Below are 17699 nucleotides of genomic sequence, written 5' to 3' on the forward strand. Positions count from 1 at the left end.
TAAAAATAGAACATTTAGACAGTTAAACAAGTGGGGGGAGCCATGCTGAGCCCGGCTCCTCACTGCCAAGCAAGAGCTGCATAGTTGCGGCTCCCCACTCCATGTATGCAGGGCCGTAGCTGGGCAGCTCTCACTCTTGGGGAGCTGAGCCGAGCCCAGCTGCGGCTCCCCTCTCCCGCCCTGGGCTCTGCACATGCACTGGGCTCCGTGCCTCTCTGTGAGCAAGAGCTAAGCCCAGCTGCAGCTGCCACTGCCCAGGAGCAAAGGCTGCCTAGCTGCTCTCGCTCGTGGGGAGCCAACCCCAGTTGCGACTCCCTCTAACCCAGTTTAAATGATAATCAACTGTTTAAAACATTTAAACAGCTGATTACCATTTAAACATTTAGGCTTTTACATCCCTCATTCTCTATTCATTATTATCCTATAGGTGCTTACACACTTTTTAATAATTTGTTCCAGTATCTTTCCAGGAATCAAGTTGATGTTTTAAGTTTAATTCATTGTTGATGGGTCGATGGAGAGGCACTGTAGACTCAGCGCTGCTTACATCGACTGAATTGGTCACCAGGAGGTGTCCCACAATACTCCACTGTGACCACTCCAGAGATCGTTTTCAACTCTGCTGTACTGCAGCTAGGTACAGGAAACAGCCTCTTTCCAGGTCAAGACCTGGGAAATTTTGAATTCCCATATCCTGTTTGATCAGCATAGAGAGCTTGCCAGCGCAGCTGATCATGGCAACTGAATGCCCCAAAGACTCTCTAGCCTGGAGTAGACAGGTGGTGGAGGATCTTACTGGTCTGTGGGGAGAAGAGTCTGTGCAGGCACAGCTCCGATCCAGCTGAAAAAAATGTAGATATTTATGAAAAGATCACGCAGGGCATGGGAGAGAAGGGCTTCATTAGAGACATGCATCAGTGCTATGTGAAGATCAAAGAGAAGGCAAACAGTTCTCGTTCTTCACTACGGACATGCTGATTCTATGACGAGCTGCATACGATACTCTGCGGTGACCCCACCACTACCCACAAAAGCTATGTGGATATTTCCTAGGATTCTGAGTTCCAGGCCAATGCAGGCAACAACGATGAGGACATTATGGATGAGGAAGAGGATGACAATGAGAATGGAAGACAAGCAAGTGGGGGATCTATTTTCCCCTGAGAGCCAGGAGTTGCTTTTAAACACAAAATCAGTCTGGTCAATCGGACAGCATCGTGCTGACCATGATGCCAGAGAAGGCACCTTTGGTGAGTATGCGATTCTAATCTAACTGTAGGGGGCTATATCATCTTATGCTTTATGTTTAACATGGAAAAAAAAGTTAGGAGCAGTGAATCTCTCTTGCTTCCCAGAAGCCACTCCAGCTACAGAGAGGGTGCATCCCGGAAGACTTTTGACATGCATAGGGATGGCCTGAGAATCCTCCATTAATATTTCCAGGAAACTTTCGTGGAGGTACTCTGCAATCCTCTGTAGGTAGTTTCTCAGAAGGACTGCCTTATTTCTTCCACCATGGTAGGACACTTTCCCATGCCACTGAAGTATTAACTCTGCAGGCATCATTGTGGCACACACCATAGCAGTGTAAGGACCAGGTCTGTAGTCAGATGCTTGCAGCACCTGCTCCCTTGCCTCCTGTGTTACCCTCAGGAGACTAGTATTAAATAGGTTCACCTAGGGGAGATGGTGGAAGTTTTCATTACAACTACTTGTACTACAAAGAATAAAATCAAAGGTGTGATCCCCCACGCATCTTGATGTCTGGGTTTCTCAACCTAGGTTTATTTAGCGGTGGCTTTGTTGGTAGAGATCAGGCTTGACCTCAGAATCTAAGTCCAGGGCAACTACTAACAGCAGCATTAATGGGTGAAGGTGTTCACGTGTTTTCTTGTAGCCACAAATTCTCCCCCACTCCACCCCACGCCCCCCCTCCTTTCCTCCCTCCCTTCCCGTGCTGCCTTGGACAAAGAGTGCAATTTTGGAGCCTTAATGCTGGTGCCTGTTCTCAAAGTTACACCCATGGTGCTGGGAGGGAGAGGCATTGCCCACCAGCCAGCCTGTGCTCCCAAATGGGGTTTCTCACAAGTCCCAATACAAGTCCCATCGCCCATGCCGCTGGTCTAAACTCACTATGGGTGGAACAGCAAACCAGTTCATTGAAGAGCTAGGGATTCTCATGTTCTGGTTTGCACTTGATGTAATAAGAGGAGTGATTTTTATATAGCGATCTTGCACAAGAACCAAGGGATACACTGAAAATAATTGCCTTGTGCTTTGTGTGACTTAGAGTGAAAAGTGTGGCCTTCAGTAGTGCGTCCTCCACACCATTGGAGAGGCTTTTGCAGATTAGAAAGTGGAAAAAGAGAACACGCGATGACGTGTTCAACGAGATAACGAATGCCTCTGGGAGAGCGGACACGGAGCTAAGAGCCTGGAGGATTTCATTGTCCAAAACACTGGACATGGACAGCATCCCAGAAGCATGAGCATGCCACGCAGAATGAGATGCTGAGGATAATGAAGGATCAATCAGACATGCTGAGGTGTCTGGTTAAGCTTCAAGAAAAGCAGCTTGAGGCTAGACTCCCTTGCAGCCCCTTCAGAACTGCGTGCAAGCATCACCCTGTTCCCAATCCCCCTCCTGCCAGTGTACCAGGAGGCAGGGGTGAGGGGGAAGGTGCAGTGTCCCTTCCAATCAACATCGGGGGAGGCTTGTAAGAACAAAAGGCAGCCTTTCAAAGACATCTGAATGACACCACTGGTGTGTTGGCAAAGTCAAGCTCCATTTGTTTGTCCCCTCCCACATTTATTGCACCATTTTACCAAGGTTAAATTATTTTCTTGGTTTTTATCTGTCTTTATGTTTGTGAAATAGAAGACAAGATGTTGAGAATGAATTACTCTTTATTTATTACAAGCATGGGTGTTGGGGGAGGAAGGGTAGGTGCAGTGAAACGGATGTAATGGAAGAGATGATAGGGGAAGGCACAACACAAATAAGCAGTGCATATTACTGTGCCTCATTAATGAAATGGAGACGCAGAGCCCCTCACTAGGCTCTTCTTATGGCCCTGGCATCCGACTGCTCAAAATTAGCTGCCAGTCTATCTGCCTCCACACCCCACCCCTGCAGAAACTTCTCTTCCTTTGCCTCTCAGATATTATGGAGCACATAGCAGGCAGCAATAACAATGGGGATATTGCTTTCACTGAGGTCTGACCTAGTAAGAAAACTGTACCAGGAACCCTTTAAACATCCAAAGAGCACACTCCACCACCACTCTGCACTTGCTCAGACTATTGTTGAACTGCTTCTTATCACTGTTCAGGTGTCTGCAGTGCAGTTCATGTACAACTTCATGAACCATGGGAGCAAGGGGTATGCTGGGTCTCCAAGGATCACTATTGGCATTTCAACATCATCAGTGGTTATTTTGCGATCTGGAAAGAAAGTCCCTGATTACAGTTTTCTGAACAACCCTGAGTTCCTAAAGATGTGCGCATCATCCACCTTTCCCGACCATCCCATGTTGATGTTGATAAAACAGCTCATTACCCAACAGCATCTGCAATATCATTGGAAAAGTATCCCTTTCAGTTTATGTACTCTTTGGCAAGGTCATCTGCTGCCAAGATAGGGATGTGTGTCTCATCTGTCACCCCACCATAGTTAGGGAACCCCATCAGGACAAAACCATCCACTATGTCCTGCACGTTGCCCAGAGTAACTACTATTCTTAGCAGAAGTCGATTAATGGCCCTGCACACTTGGATCACAACAGGTCCAACGGTGGGATTTATCAACTCCAAATTGATTCCCCGCTGACTGGTAGCATTCTGGCATTGCAAGCTTCCACAGAGCAATTGCCACCCGTTTCACCACTGTCAGAGCAGCCCTCATTCTAGTGTTGTTGTGTTTCAGGGCTGAGGAAAGATCTGTACAAAGTTCCTGGAAAGCAGCCTTCCACATTCAAAAGTTCTGCAGCCATCGTTCATCATCCCATAGCTGATAATAATGTAATCCCACCACTCAATGCTCGTTTCCCGGGACCAGAAAAGGCACTCCACCATGTTCAGCTGCTGCGCAACTGACAGCAGCAACCAGGAATTGTTTTGTTCTATGGCTTGCAGCAGAGCTGCTTGACTGACATCACAATGTTCCACATGGCAGCTTCTGTCTCTGCTCTGCAAATACCGCAGGATAAGTCGTGAGGTGTTTGTAAAGCTCACAACAAGAGTACACAGCTGAGGATGTTCCATGCTTCTCGGGCTATGGCATACACATGGCTAAGCCAGGCTTTCGGAAAAAAACATGAGAGTATTGATTTGTTTGTCATTGATATCAGGAGAGTGAGGAAACTGCATCATGGGAGGTAGAAGCCATGTTCACATTTCCTCCTGTGACAATACTTCGGTCCCATGAGGCATTGCAAGCTCTTCCCAAAACCTCTGGCGGCTAATTGCACCTTGGGATAGCTACCCACAGTGCACCTCTCCATGCACCAATTCAAGTGCTGATAGTGAGGATGCACTCCACGGACACAATGAGCGTGTTGTGGAAACGCCTGACAGACTTAATTACTGCGGGGGTGGTAGTTGAGTATGGGTACACTTCATGTATACCACAGTCTCCAAAGCACTCTGAAGAGGATGGGATCACCCACTGAGATGAATGGAGCAGTTCACATGTCTCAGGGCTATTGTTTCCGGTTTTATTTCTCCATGGGGTGTTCTTATTAAGGGCTTTTCTACTTAAAATGCTGCCACATTTCAGGGAAGACATTACCTACACCAACAGGAGGTCTTCTCCTGTTGGCGTGGGTAATCCAACTCCCTAAGAGGCGGTAGCTATGTCAATGAAAGAATTCTCCTATCAAACTAGTGCTGTCTACACTGGGGATTAGGTTGATTTAACTGTTGTTCAGGAATGTGGATTTTTCACTAATTTCCCAGTGTAGACCAGGCCTCAACTGAGACTATCTTATTGTGATGAATGGGCCACTTCACCTTTCAGAGCCTCTCATCCTGCAGATGGCCGAGTAGAGGAGCCTTTTCCCTCCATCATCCTTCTATCCTTCCTGTTTGAAGGATGATGCTTCTAAGTATTCTAAAATCTGCATGCTTTCTCAGATTTTCTTGAAAATTGCAATATCTTGTGGGAGTGCAGAGTAGGGTTAGTGAACCGAATTTGGGTCACTGAGTCAGATTTCCAGAGATATAAGCCCTGAAAAAATATATATATCCGTTTTGCAAAAAGCTTCCAAGTGTAGTGGTGTTTGGTTTTTCCCCCCCTTGCACAGAGCTATGATGGAACACTTGCTGTGATGCGGGTCCAAATGGTCTAAATTAGTCAATGTTTACCCAAGGTAGCTCAGGGCACCTAAGTCTTTGGAGGACCCAAACTGTAAATGATATTTAAGATGTTCACTTTGTTCAAATGTGCCATCCGGAAGATTACAGTGTACATGCACCAATGTGCTACTTAATCCTTGGCACATTCCCTTGAATTACCCAGACAACACCATTGCCCCAGCAAACACTCCACCACTGCCATTTCTAGTCTGAACCTTTGTACACTTGTCCAATAAAGATTTAATAACTCATGCTGCTTGCTACAAGTTGTCTCTATTATAACCTGATTTTATTTTATGGAGAGGTTTCTGTGAACACAACAGAATGGTTGGAAGCCAGCCCAACCAATTCTTTTTTGTTATATCAGGTGTGAAAGAGCCAGAGCCAGAGGAACTGGGGAGAAGGGGATGGAAAATTAAGGATGGATGGTAGGCAAGTGCTGCATTGATTGTTTGAGAAAAATCTGTATTTTACTACCTCCTGGGAGAGGGGTGGGGGACAAGTGGCTTCTTCTTGATTTCATGGCAGATTAATATGGTGTGTACAAAAAGACATACCACAAAGGTTTGGAACCGACAGCACAGGAACTTGACCTCTGAAGGAAAACGATGTGTGTAGGGTTGCCAGTGTGTGGATTCTGGGTAATTCCTGGATCACAAAGTTGCAGAAGTTTGCAGGAGAGTAAGGAATACACCAGAACGTAGGGAATGCTGACTATGCGATGATTTGGCTCGGTACGCAAACTGAAGAACATGATAAGCACAACCACCTAAATGACTACTAACACCTACATCAACACATCTTTTCCTATTCAAAAAGGTAGGAAATTCCATGGCAAGAAATTCCATTAATGTAGAGTTAAGATTGCTTGGTGGTATGTTGTCCCCTTGCAGAACACTGACTTGAGCCAAACTCAAACTTCTGAAAACCAAGAAATGCACAATTCATGCTGCCTGTGCAACATTAACTCTGCCTTCTTTCAGCAATGTCTCAATACACCCCAACAACACACATACCTTTAATCTGCCAACACCACAGTTCCTGCATTGTACAAATTCTTCACCTCCTTTCTACAACCTGTTCACTCGTACCCACCAGATTCCATTTAATACTATTAAATGACAAAAAGAAAACAAAGTTGCCCACATCACCTTCCCTCTTCAAGCAATGACTCAACAGGCATACAACACACACTCACACTGGCCCCCTTGGAATTAGATGAGGTCTGCAATGTGATAACATACGACCAAGTAACATTAACTGTGCATTACTGTAGTTTTGCGCCACTGAATCTATACTAAAACAGCGAGAAAGGGTAAAAGCCCTTCCTTTCCATTTGCAGGTCACCTTTAATACTCCACTTGATTGCTAGGCCAGCCTGCCCACAGAATAGAATGTATTATCTAGCATGTGAACAAAAGATTACATGATGTCTTAGAGAAAGAAGGGCTTCCTCTGCTGCTCCCAACAGAAAAGGATGCATTATTTTTTACAGATAAAGTAGAGTAGTTCCATGGGCCACTTCGAACTATACATAACTGGTAACTTGTTACTATTAAACAACTGCATACAATTCCTAATAACCTACAGATATCATAGACATCAAGCAAATCCGAAGGATTGTGTCTACTAAATTTCTCCCTACTTTAAAAATTCACACTATCTTCATGGTGGAGCTGCCTCTGTGGCAGCAAACAGTGGGCAAATTTAAGAAAAAAAGTTTAGTGCAGACAAAGCCTAAGAAACAAACAAATCAGTAACAGATATAAAATCTTACCTCTGGTTTGCTAAGGCTGGATGACACAAGAGAACCAGATCCCACATCCAGATCCCATTGCTTTCTACCACTATTCTCAGGATCCAGTGCAGCAATTCGTCCATCCAAAGTACTGATAATTACTAAGGATCTGCCAATCACAGAAACATTCAAAGTCAGAAGTAAAGCAGTTGAACGATTTTGTTTTCAGCTGTAGATATGCCTAACTATATTTTCTGACTTCAGATTACATTGTTTTAAATAAACCATAGTGATTACATTTTGCAATGTAGGATTTAACTTGGCAGCTTTAGAAGAACTGTTTTTTTTTTCCCCGAGCCATCAAGCAACTTCTAATCATTTCAAGAGGTCACTTGGAACCCAAACAAGTTAGAGTCACTGTTAAGATAGCGTGATGAAAACATAAATCAATCTGAGCTCATGTGATTCATGTACTCTCTCCTCCCCCCATCAAAAAAAAGCAACCATCATATGGTTTTGAAAAACAAGTAACCCAATAAATCAGCATGCAGATAATAAAAAATGTATTAAAGCTAATGTTATAAAATGATCAGAGTTTTTTGAAGGAAAGAGTTTCTGTACATCTAGGAATAATGCAGAGATTATCCAAAAGGTACAAGGTTTGGTCTGAAAGTCATACCATATAAAGAGTACATAATATGCAATATCCCAGATTAAGGGTCATCAAATTAATGATATAGTTGAGATATAAGCATTCAAACATTCTCACTCATACAAAAGAAATACTGAGGTTGGTTAGCAGCAAGCAAGTATAACAATGAGTGTTGACTGTCCCTCATTGAATGATAAATTCAGGATAGTTTGTCCTTCAGAAAATACGATCCACAAAACAAAGGTCTTTCTGCATCGCTTTTCCATTGTGCTCTGGCTCCTAGACTAAGTAAATCTACAAAAAACTTGAATGAAGTATGGAATCAAAACTGGATGTAAGAAAACGTTTTATAAGAAACTAATCTTTTAACAATTGCAACACAGCAGAGCAAAGGCATTCATTCGGAAATGAAGTATGCCTACACAGCAAACAAGCTAGCCTGCCCTAGTTAGCCTGAATCCAGCTAGCAAAGGTAACAGTAGCAGTGATGACGGTGCAGCATGGATATCATTGCAAGAAGTACAATTTAGACACTGACCCTGGGTATGTAATCTACTCACTAGCCCTCTCTGAAGTCCATACCGTAGTGTGTTACCACTGCTAGCTAGATTCAGGATGGCTTGGATAGGCTATGCAATGCATAACTTTTGGTCTGCAGATATATCCTAAACCTAATGCAGAATAAGGCAGCCCGTTTGTTAAGTGGTGTATCGAACTGACAGCACATGATAGTAGTGGGCTGGCTGTTCGTTTCTAGACTATAAACCCTAAATGGCCTGGGACTTGCCAACTTGAGATTGTGTGTCTGCATAAGATATACTACTACGACAGTTAAAATCTGAAATGGTGTTTGGGCTAGGATTAATTTATTTAATAAAAAAAAAAAAAAAAAAAGAGGTGGGAGGAATGAGAAGGGTGTTGTTGAGGAGGCATTCTTAAAGGGCCTGCTACTTTGAATCTCATTCCACCCTGACCTGAAATAACTGGTATCTGTTGACCTTTTGAACATGCTGAAAAGCTTGCCTATTTCACAGGCTTTTGGGGAGTCCAGAGCATAGATAAGGAGGTGTTTGTTGGGAAGATGCACTATTTTCTTAGTTTTCTGGCTGGCTACTTTCAAAAGTGGGTGTGAAAAAAGGCTGATGGATTTACAAATATTTTCATTAATTGCATTTTTACTGCTTGTCAAGAGCACCTACATTTGAGGTATAAACTGCAGTCAAATAATGAAAGTTCAGACTCCAGATCAGCTGACACCATACAATTTTGGAGTTTAGAGAGGAATTTAATGAATTTTAAGGACGTGTCAGTATTCTTATAAAAATGTCCTTTAAAATATAAAGCATGATTCTAAAAGTTGCACAGAGGCAGTGTCCTATGCTGGTAAAACATTGACCACAGTAAGAGACCATGTGCAGTGTTGCAATTTTAAATTTAATCACATTACACCACTGAAAATTGTTTTAGAAATATTTGATTTTTATTATACTGTGCTATTAATAATCTGAACAAACATTGTGTGACAAATATCTACACACACCCCCTATTCCACAAAATATAAGCACTATGTATTTTTCAAGGTGGTCAAGTGTAATGTCCATTTTTTGGAATCAAGAAATGTAGCTTTTCATTTATTAGGAAAGGCATCAACTCTTTTTGCCAAATATTTGAGTAATACAGGTTCACTCAAACTTACCAGCAGTTGTATAAGCTGAATATGATAATTACTGCTATAAGGTACAGGAATCACAACCAGGCAAATAATGTAGTGTACCTATACTCAAGTACTCTAATGCTCACACAACTGTACTTTATATTGTAGCTCACCTATAGAAAACTTAACAATAAAACTAACACAAATGACTATTCAAAGTGTATCTATTTAAATTTCACTTTGACTAAATCAACACCAAAGGAAAAAGATTCAACAATAATTGGCACCTAGTCAGTGCCAAACACTGCCTTCTTATATAAACCATTGCTTTTACTAATCATTTCCCTTGCCCAACTTGCTTTGTCCCTATATAAACAGCTTTTTATGTTCCTGTATTTTGCACACCCACACTATCTTCCTCCACCAGATACAAACTTCACCCTTCCCAAAATTACCTGGCTATCAAGCATTTTTACCAGCTTTATTGGTTTCACATGTCTACCTATATCATGAACACAAACCTTTTCATTAGAAAGAATAATTATAGCTGAGAAGATGCACCATCTTGGGTTTTCTGCTTAGTTTGTTAAAGGAGAGAATTAATTCATGTCTTCATTGAAAACAAACAAAAATACTCTGCAACAGTTATGTATACTTGTTTTAAAATTTGTTTTGTTACCACCTATTTGCTGTCTCAAAACTCTTTTGGGTGCCATTATACATAAAACATTTCCCTGTAAATACCTACAATATAGTGGACTTTACATCACAAGCCTCACCTGCTAAGCAAATACTTCCTTCCAAACTAAGATTCATGTGTTTGAACAGACCATAGTCACAAGACAAGACCAGCTCAGCTATATCCAAGTCTTAAAGCCAGCTACATTTAGAGCTGGGATCAAGTGATTGGCTTCAAGAGAAGTGAACATTACATTCAGTCTAGTCATTGGGAGATTGTTTCATTCTGAACTAAAATGTTGCACACCACATTCACAGCCTTGTAATTATTTGAGATACTTCTGATCCAAGTCTTTAGCTTGCTGTCAAACAGTATTCCTGGGACTTCATAGATTTTAAATTCATGACCAGTAGAAATTTGCTAAAATATTTTCCTAGTTCTGATATTAATATTAGTTTTAAATTTACCATTTCAAATTATGTGTGTGTGTGTATTTTATATATATATATATATATATATATACATATATATATAAAAAATCACAATCTTACTATATTTTGCGCACCCTTTGGAAAAATGACTACTTGTTAGGTTGAAGTGACAACTTAAATTTTTGAAAAGGTTTCAGGTACTACACACCTGCTCTAAGAACCCATCAAGATTTGTAGTTTATTAATTACATTTTCCTATTTAAAAATATTTTTCTCTCCCCTTTTTCTGTGTGAAAGACTCAAACAATGTAACTGACCATACACAGGAAACAGTAAACTGATTAAAAATAAAGTGCTGACAACTTCATGATGTAAACTGCAAAAAAAAAACAAAAAACATTTTCCTCTAACCTTTCAAATATAGTAATTTTGCAATGTTACCTGTAGCTTTAGGTTAAAACATTCTGACGTGATTTTTAAGTTGATAGTGACTCTTTACAAAGGACACTAGTTGGTTTTCTCAAAAGGATTTATAAACTGGGTAGATTACTTGTTTTTTCAGAGTTTCTCTGAAAACTTTTTTGAGTCACATTTACCACTGGTATTACATCAGATTGTCACTGTATACTATGCCAAATTCTTAAAACAGTTATCACACTTAAGAGTAGAACATGCTTAGTGAAAGGCAGAACTGTTTAGGAATAAGACTATATTTAGCCACAAATCTTGTGTTGGTTGAAGATGCTTTAAATAAAACTGCTACTCAGTTACATGAGCAGACCTGAGAGGATGTGGGTGTTCTGAATGCATCACCTAATCCAGACATCAGATTAAGTAAACTACAACAAATGGACGATCCACTGTAACTGCAAAATTCTCCCATTAACTTGTGTTTTAGTTAAGTCTGAGAATTTTTTAAATAAACATGTTCTAGAAACAAAAGACCCTATCTCTTGCAACATCAGCAGCATAAAGTGACATGTCAATACCACCTTCCATCTGCTTGATACAGCAGAGTACTCTAAAAAATACTATACAAGTATATTTGAAATTCAATAGATTACTGACACATGTTTTTCATAATTTTAAACTCTTTCCACCCAGCTGTTTGTAATAATCCTTTTGGAATTACTAATTTTCCATCCTTCATTCACAGATACTGGTATGATACTCAAATGCTGTTAGCACTGATTTCTCTTTTTAAATGAATAAAGACAAATCCACAGATAACAGACTTTTCACACAGATAAAAAGTGCTGATCAAATCTGGAGCCTAACACCTTTAACAGCACCTACCATCGTATCAGCTAGCCCCATTACAACTGCAAGGTAAATGGGACCTCAACCGCCCAGTTACAGAAACTGGATTAAGATTCTGTCTACAAGATAGACCTATGCAAGGGGACATGCAACTGGAACAACTGAATTGTCACTAGGTCCACTGGCAGTTGTACTGGCAGTACAGATGAGCTTTAACATTTTTGTTTAAGAAAACCTAATCTCTACACTGAGCAGTCAAGTCTGTCCAACACTTGAGAGTCAGCACCATTTTACTGCTCTTTAAACAAAGCAAGCCATATGGGGCACTACAAAGAGTAATTTCTCAGGAATAATACATAAAAACTACTACAAGTTGACTTTAGAATACGAAGTCGGCAAACAGCAAATTGCTCCTCCAATTTTATAACCTATGCAGCTAAACACTTATGTATAAGAACTTTTTCAGCACTTGCATTATTGAACTTGATAATTCTATAACCCTCAGAATATTTACTCTCTTAGGAGGAAAGAAAAAACCCCTCAAAAACTACAGTACATGATGCTCACTGCATTGATTTAACAGTTATTGCAACACCAATTTATTTTAGCAATTAATGGCCAGAGTACAACCACCCTCAGTAGTGCCATACTACAATCCAGGGGTGATCTGACTATGGCTCATGAGCTGCATGCAGCTCTTTTACAGTTAAAGTGTGGGTCACAGAGTCCCCTATGCCCCCCCATTTTCCACCTACCAGACTGGGGTGGGGAGCTCAGAGCTTCTGCTCTGCAGCAGGGAGGTGGGGCTAAAGGATTCAGCCCAGCAGGGAGTGGGGTCTTGGGGGTCAGTAACTTTGGCCACCTCTGCTATATATTTGATTGCTCAAGAACTGAGTAAGCATGAATCCAGATAAGGGTCCACATCTTTCAAGTACAGGCAACTGACACAGAGCATTAACATTTGTGGTAGCCCCTCACTCCTACTACAGCTACACAGCAATTCTACCTGTCATCCCAGTCCAGTGCACTAATCAGAGAATCACTGCCTTTAGTCTTCACTGTGAAATTATTAGGCTGAATATTTTATACAGACAGATACCCCAAGATTACTTCTAGCAGTTGATTGAAAAATTAATTTTGCAATTTTTAAACTGAAGAACAGAAGGCTGCTTCCCCCACTCCCCAGTCAGAATGAGAAGCGTAACAAGGCAGGTTATAATTTTTAATGAGCCAATGCACAAAACAATGACTCTTCACTGTTTAAGAGGGAGGAAAATCTTTAACGGGCACAGGATGTGGGTTAAACAGACAGTTTTTGTACAAACTGAATTATTCTTGAATCTATTAACTAAAGGCTTCAAATCTCTCATTTCAAAACAAAGTCTGGAAGTGTAGTTTGCTTTATTAGCATTAAAAAAGTGATAGTTGATCATATTCTTCCCCTTTAGCTCCTGCAATGACATAATTCCTGATCTTTTCTCACCCAGAATAGAGTAGTACAGGAGACTGCTCAGAGTTTGGTGATTAAAATGCAAAACTCCTTATTAGAATCATCTGTTCACCAATGATTTTATCTAAGTTCGCTAGATAGGTTGTAGAATGGTGGAAATCAAAGCAGTGGAAAAGGTCTTTCATGTTTTTCTCCATTCTAGTGCACACCACACCTAGACGCACTATATACATTACTACATGTGGAAGGAAAATAAAAAATAAGCTCTAATTAGAATACTTATTTTCTTCTCCAATATGTAGTAGGATGTCAGAAAGGTATATAATACACTTTAACAACCTATTCCATGCAGATGATTGGGAGAGGACACAGGATAAAGAAAGAGATGCAGTAAACTAGAGAAGCCCAGACACTTTAAGCAAGGCACAAAGTGGAACTGCTTCCCAGTAATAAACTAGGAAAGGAGCCAGACCCACACCTCCAATGACAAAGACAGAGCAAACAGTGGGGACTGGAGCAGGTACCCAGCTACTCCTATCAGGTAATGAAGTTTAAGGCAACAACTTCCCTTCACAGTGAAGAGGAAGAGAACAGTGAACCTACTTGTGGGTCCTACCAAGAAACTTCCCCGCAGTGCCATTTCTGCACCCCAACAGCTCCTCCTTCCTCCCTACACCCCCCACCTTCCTCTCCATTCCCTTACAGACCCCCTTCCTCCCCACACCCCCTGCTCTCTACAGCCTCACCTTCCTCCCCACACCCCTACTTCCCTGCACCCTCACCTTCCTCCCTGCCCCCCGCACCCCCACCCCTCTCCAGTCCCTCCTTCCTCCCTGCACCCTCACCTTCCTCCCCACACCCCTACTTCCCTACCCCCCACAGCCTCATCTCCCTGCACCCCCACCTTCCTCCCCGCACCCCCTGCTCTCTACCTCACCTGCCCCCCACCTCCTACAACCTCACCACCTTCCTCCCCACACCCCCATCCCCTACAGCCCCACCTTCCTCCCCGCACCCCCTCGCCCCTGCCCATCCCTTGCGCGCTCCTCTCCCCCCTGCGCCCCCTTCCCCTGGACCCCCGCCCCCGAGCCCCCCGCCTTCTCTGCTCCGCATCCCCGCCACTTCTCCAGGCCTCGCCGAGTCCCGTCCCCTGCCCCACCCCCTCACCTGACACCGGACCGGGTCTCCTCCTCCTCGGGCTCCTGCTCCCCGGGCGCCGCCGCCGTCGCCGCCACCCCAGCCTCATCGTCCTCCACGATCACGTCGGGCCCGGCGGGGGCCGCGGCCGCCCCGAGCCCGAACCCGAAGCCGAGCTCCCCGCCGCGGGCATCGCCCCGTGCCGACTCAGGGGCCGCCGCCGCCAGCAGCACCAGCACAGCCAGGGCAGCCAGCGCGCTCCGGCGGCCCCGCGCCGCCCGCATGGAGCGGCCCCTCAGCCCGCCGCCGCCGGCCGCTAGGACATGAACGCCCGCTCCCTCCCGCCGCCAGCGGAGCACGGAACGGACGGGGCGGCTCTGCTGCGCGCGCCGCAACCAACCCTGCTCACCCCGCCCGTCCCGCCTCGCCTCAGCCTGCCCGCAGCCACGTACCGGCGGCAGCCTGCCTACAGCCTCGCGCACTCTGCTTCCCCCCCGCGGCGGAGAGGAAGGAATCCCATTTGACAGATCTGGTGTCATTCGTACCGGCGCCCGTGTCTGATTGGTCGATCTGGCTCGACGGGGCGGGTAGAATTACGGTATTTGTCAACACACAAGCTGACCAATGAGATTTATACGTAGTCCCGCCTTAAATAAGTCTGGCCAATGGAAAGCGCGCACTTCCTTTCCCCTCCCTTTGATTGGCTAATCAGACCCATCATACCTGTTTCTGATTGGATAATTTAGAGGCGTCGACTGGAGCGCGACGATTGGGGGGGTATGCCATCTCCGCCTCTTCCTGATTGGGCAACGTTGCTGTTTCATACGTGGCCGATTCTGAGTGTCGAAAGGGGCTGTCTCACTGGAGAAAACTGGGACAAACCAAGTGGATGAGAAAATAGGGGGGCATCTTAAAGGGGCCAGGGCGGAATGGACTCGCTCGCTCTGGTCGCGGCAGAGCTGTAGCCTGATCAATGCTGGTGCTACGTGACCCAGCCTCGTCTGCTGATGCTGACACTGGAGGGCCCCATGGGCTGTGGGTGATGCCGAGGCAGGAACCCAAGTATATGGCCTAGAGAGGGGCTGCTGCAGGTTCTGGTCCCCTTGTCCCTTGACACCTCCTCCCAGGGGACAGTTGGGGACGTGGAGACCCAGCAAATTCACAACAGGGAATTATGGGTTCACACCATGCCTGCAATGAGGCTGTGGAACTCCCTGCCACAGGAAACTGGAGGCCAAGAATTTAGGGAGACTCAAAAAGGAGAATTGGGTGTTTATCCAGCTAAGAAGAGTACACAGATTTATCATCATTAATGATAAAATAATGTCGTAGATGGGATCTTAAATGTCATGCTATGTGGTTTTGACCAATCTCTGATAAATAGTAGGATGAGCTTTCTGTGACTGGCAGGTTACCCTACATCTGCCTACTCTAGTGTTTTTACACCTTCCTCTAAGGCATCTTCTTCTGGTCACTGTCCAAGACATGATACTTGCCTATGTGGACCTCAGGTCTGACCCAGTATGTTGATTTCTACGTTCAACAGTGGGAGACCACAACACATGGCATCATGACAGCATGGCCCGTCAGCCTGAAAGCACAGGGTATTGCTGTGACAGCACTGGTCATGGCCAGGAGATTGAGATTTAGACTTAGTCTAAACTTACCAGGAAATTTGGCAGCAGTCGACAGGAGGCTTGTGTAACTACCAACGACTTCCTAACTTCCCTTTAGCGTACCATCTCCACTGCGCTGTGCCGACGGGAAATGTGTTCCCGTCAGTGAAGCGCTACGCCTTCTGAGGAGGTGGTTTAATTGAATCAACTTCTGGATTGATTGAGCGGGTCTTCACTGCTGCTCAATCGATCCGGATAGATCAATCTGACAGCAGCAAATTCACTGGTGTGTAGAGACCCTTAGCATCAGCATAGGACATCAGGGCACTGTCACAGCAAAAGACATCACCCTGACTGCATGGGGCGTTGCTGTGACACTGAGATATAGAACCAGAGCAGAGCAGCATTTCCACGGGAGCATCAGTTTAATGGATGATGGCCTCACAGTGCTCTGTGTGGAAGAGCCTTTATTTCTTACCTGTCTGTGCTGCACCATACACGCCTGATGTTATATAAAAATAGTTATAATGCTGTGTAAGAGCTATTATCATTTATTAAGGTGTCTGGTTAGCCCATTCATCTTCAGGCTGAGATGTGGTGTGAAGTTCAGATGCTTTGTTGAAATGCGACACCATTTTCTATGGTTTGTCAACATGTTGCACCATGGCGCGCCTTTTAGACACATCAGTGTAGCATGATCTCATTCAGTTGTATTGTCACGCCGTGATGGCTGTTGGATGTATTGTTGTGGTGGAATGACATTTAGCTGCACTGTCAGCACATTGCCTCCTGACATGATGATTAGACAGATTTCTGTGGTATGATGACGTGCGTATGTGTTGTCATCACATTGCCTTGCTGCATGATGGCATTCAGACATATCAAAGCTGTCTGAAGACTTTTAGACATATCAGCACTGCACTATATCTTGCTATACTGTTATTTAGATGTAGAGTCGTGGTATGACATTTACACACACTGATGTAGTGCTGCCTTGTGGCATGAAAATCTTTAGACACAACAGTGAGTACAAGGGATTAAATAGAACACAATGCTAAAGGGCAATGCTCTGAACGGCTATATCCAAAGTTAACTCGATTACACTTAAAAATTAGTACAGTCCCAGAGAAAATATAAGTGCTGTCCCACTTGAATTCCAATAACCTATCTCTCACCCCTTTGCAATACTAGTTAACTCAGGGTGCTCATAGATAGTAGTAACCAAAAAAAGTAATACATTTCAGATTATAACTCATTGGACTTGTTCTCAAGAGTTCATAAAAGTTTTATTATTCCTAGAATAAAACAAACACAAACAACACTGTGCAATTTAAAATGGATTGATTTCTTCTTCTGGGAGGTTATTTCAATAGCAATGTGTCAATGATATATGCAAGTCCTTAAAACAAACACCTATAGTACATACAGTAAATTAGGTTACACAGCATAAAAAAAAATTGTGATAGAAAAACAAAACTTGCTTCTGTGTACAAGGTGTGATGCAAACTGCATTCATCCTGATGGCATATTTGAGACTTCCAGTATTTTGATCCAGTATAGAATCAACCTAATATCTCACCACCAGTCATTTATCTGGGAACTATAACCTGCCATTGCAGGGGGCTGTAGTCAGTTTAAAAGGTATTTCCATCTATCTAACTACCATGATGTTTCAGAACTATATTTAGGAAGCTGCTTTCTATAACTAATGAGGCTGGGCAGTGAAA

General features: G+C 43.5%; 1 protein-coding gene across 2 annotated transcripts in view; it reads right to left on the reverse strand.

Moving 5' to 3' along the window:
• Nucleotides 1–14694, reverse strand: part of EIF2AK3 (eukaryotic translation initiation factor 2 alpha kinase 3) — a 62572-nt gene extending 47878 nt beyond the window's left edge. The window contains exons 1-2 of one of the 2 annotated variants that reach the window (XM_067567728.1): nt 14387–14694; nt 7133–7262 (exon numbers count right to left, since the gene is read on the reverse strand). In XM_067567728.1, coding sequence (XP_067423829.1) covers nt 7133–7262; nt 14387–14640 — 384 coding nt within the window. In that variant the 5' untranslated portion in view covers nt 14641–14694. Of the gene's footprint in view, nt 1–7132; nt 7263–9920; nt 10492–14386 lie in introns of those variants that run through there. The other variant, XM_067567729.1, reaches the window with a different exon arrangement.
• Between the last annotated feature and the right edge of the window lie 3005 nt (nt 14695–17699).

This window comes from Emydura macquarii, unplaced genomic scaffold (genome assembly GCF_026122565.2).
Source record: "Emydura macquarii macquarii isolate MOO-44397 ecotype Brisbane River unplaced genomic scaffold, CSIRO-AGI_Emac_v2 contig_2795, whole genome shotgun sequence".
Taxonomy (NCBI): Eukaryota; Metazoa; Chordata; order Testudines; family Chelidae; genus Emydura; species Emydura macquarii.